General features: G+C 30.5%; 1 protein-coding gene across 2 annotated transcripts in view; it reads left to right on the forward strand.

The window, feature by feature from the left end:
• Nucleotides 1-3,256, forward strand: part of LOC102673099 (protein PFC0760c-like) — a 26,174-nt gene that overhangs the window by 15,882 nt on the left and 7,036 nt on the right. For both annotated transcript variants that reach the window (XM_006611099.2, XM_006611098.2), the window contains exon 3: nt 2,914-3,046. In XM_006611099.2, the coding sequence (XP_006611162.1) occupies nt 2,914-3,046 (133 nt within the window). The remainder of the gene's footprint in view (nt 1-2,913; nt 3,047-3,256) is intronic.

Below are 3,256 nucleotides of genomic sequence, written 5' to 3' on the forward strand. Positions count from 1 at the left end.
ATCGAATTGAGATACAATTTACAGTGTAGCTTTCTATTTATCTTTCTCCCTGTTTGCACAATATAATTTGAATCGTTTCGAGTTTAGACGTGATACTACGCATTTTGAAAAAAAAAAAATATTGCAATCAAATTATAATTGAGATGCAATTCACGCTATAGCTTTCTACTTATCTTCTACTATCTTTTTCACATTTATACAATATAATTTGAATCGTTTCGAGTTTAGACGTGATATTACGCATTTTGAAAAAAAAATATTGCAATCAATTTATAATTGAGATGCAATTCACGATATACCTTTCTCATATTTACACAATATAATTCAAATCGTTTCGAGTTTAGACGTAATATTATGCATTTTGAAAAAGAATTATTTCGATCAATATTCCAGTCGAATTGAGATACAATTTACAGTGTAGCTTTCTATTTATCTTTCTCCCTGTTTGCACAATATAATTTGAATCGTTTCGAGTTTAGACGTGATATTACACATTTTGAAAAAAAAAAATATTGCAATCAAATTATAATTGAGATGTTTCTTACATTTACAGACAATATAATTTGAATCGTTTTGAGTTTAAACGTAATATTACGCATTTTGAAAAAAAATTGAAAAAATTATTTCGATCAATACGTGTTATCAAATACGTAAATATTGCAATCAAATTATAATTGAGATATATGTTTCTATCTTTCTCACAATATAATTTGAATCGTTTCGAGTTTAGACGTGATATTACTATATTTTGAAAAAGAATTGTTTCAATTAATATTATTTCAATAATATTGAAATCAAAATATTGCAATCAAATTATAATTGAGATATATATGTTTCTATCTTTCTCACAATATAATTTGAATCGTTTCGAGTTTAGACGTGATATTACTATATTTTGAAAAAGAATTGTTTCAATTAATATTATTTCAATAATTATTTCGAAATTATTTATTCTTTACTTGCCTGAAGTAATTATCCTCTATGTACATAAAACACCGTGCTAAAGGGGATAGTAATCGCGAAATTCGACAATTACAAAATATTGTGTAACGCGAATTAGTGATTGGGACAAATAATATATATATATATCATTCGTGATAGAGTAGTTTAAATTTACCGTAGAGCGTTATGTGTAGTTATTAATAATGTAATGAATAATTTATAGGCGTCATAAACTAACATCAAACAATCCTGCAGTGAAATGCATATGAATGAACAAAATGTGGTACCGAAAGTGAGTGTTAAACGAACCGTGTTATCCTTTCCGTGAAACGGAATTGAAAATGCGTACCACCTCTAATTAGACGACAAATAATTAAACTAAGTCGAGCCGTAATATGATCACTATGATAATAATCGAAGAATCAATCGTGATATGATTGAAATACAAATAATATTTATTATTTGTATTTACATATTAATTATAAGTAATTAATAACTGAAGAGAGAAAGTTCATTTTATTTTAAATTCAATTACGAAAATTGCAACTTTGCTTTCAAACGTCATCATCATCGTCCTCGTTTATTTTTCATTCATTTTTCTCCTCGTTCGTGTAATTATTTTCGTATTTGTTAATGCTCGCAATCGATATCCTTATTAGTATAATTACTTCCTCTGTGCCGAAATTTGAGGAAATGGAGGTTTCGAAATAAACTTCGAAAGGGTGAACCTTGAACGATGCTCTTCGTTGATCGCGGATATTCAAAGTTTAATTCGCGTTCAATCTTGGAAATCCGCGTCATCAAATTGTTCAAAGATCGATATGAAAAGAAAAATTTTCGGAAGATTTAAAAAAAAGAAACGTAGAAAGTTTCTTTTGTAAACGAATTTTCAAGTCTCTGAATTATCCATCCACTCTTAATATCGCCTCTCGGATATTGGAGACGTTTCAAACTTTATAATGCACTTCCATCCCTCATCAAGAATGCCGTGGAAAATATGGTAGACATGTTGTTGGAATAGAAATTAGAAAGTTTGGGAAAAGTTTACAAGCCTCGAGACCCGAGGCTCTTGTCGGTGTTGTGATAACATTTACAAGTTGAATCCATTGCCATTCTTCGAATCATTATTTTTAGTCTTTTAAAAACAGTACACGATAGCAATAATCCTCACAAACTTCTTCTTCTTTTCAATTTTAAAACTGCGAGAGAAATTGGCCGAGCAACGTGCATCGAAAGAACGAAAAGAATTATTTTTCTCACTTTTGTGCTGTTTAAAATGCTGGTTAAAAATGCTCTGTTTAAAAAAAAAATCTTTTCTCCTCTCCCCCCCTCCTTTATTTTTACCTTCCAATGAAAACAAAATGCGATGAAATAATAATTGAACGAAATTGAAAGAGAATGCTCGCTTGGTTCTCTGATTACAAAATGTACGTGAAAAGTACGTTTTTTTTTTTTATAAAAAACAATACAATTTTCATTCATTTTAATTCATTTTTCAATCATCGGAACACTGAAATGGACGAAGAATATAAAAAAAAAAGACAGAGAGAGAGAAAAATTGTAGATTGAATCAAATCGATCTACAATCCGTTCCAATCATATTTTACGAAATCCTTCGTAAATGAGATCGTGGAACAACGATCTCAATTTCGAAATAGGATTTTTAAGGAATTGCGTTAGACGAGGAAAAGGGGGAAGGAAAATAAGGAGCAAGTAGACTCCCCCTTCCCCCCCCCCCTATTCTCGTTTTTATTCGATACGTCAATATGTCAAACGTGTCGAGAATTATATCGTAGATTTATATATACCGAACATGATGTGCACATTGTCGCATAGATAATCGTGCATATTGATAGATATAATGGAAGCAAATTTACAATTCGATACCGAAGCGTGGGATCAAATTCTATCTCGTCATTTACCGTGTATTTAAGTACAATTCGTGTAAGGGATTAATCGGTTTGTTTTCAGAGAGAAAATCGGATGGGGCAACGCGATGGACCTAGTTAAACGGGAATGCGAGGATATTTTGAAACAGACTCGAGAAAGTGCGGAGAAACAATTTCACGAAATAGTCGAGCTGTACAATGAAACCAGAGAAAAGGTATTTGGAGGAAAGAAATTTAGTAAAAGTTTTGCTTCAATCGCTGTAACGATCGCAATGAAACTGAATTTTTGAAATAGAAATTCGAGGGGAGGAAAAAATTAACACTGAACGTTCAATCTCGATGTATATGCCTTTTCTTATTTATTTTATCGCATTTTCTTTTTTTTTTTTTTTTTAATTATTAAATCTGAGAGAATATTTCGCAAA

This window comes from Apis dorsata, unplaced genomic scaffold, assembly GCF_000469605.1.
Source record: "Apis dorsata unplaced genomic scaffold, Apis dorsata 1.3 scaffold_83, whole genome shotgun sequence".
In the NCBI taxonomy this organism is placed as follows: Eukaryota; Metazoa; Arthropoda; class Insecta; order Hymenoptera; family Apidae; genus Apis; species Apis dorsata.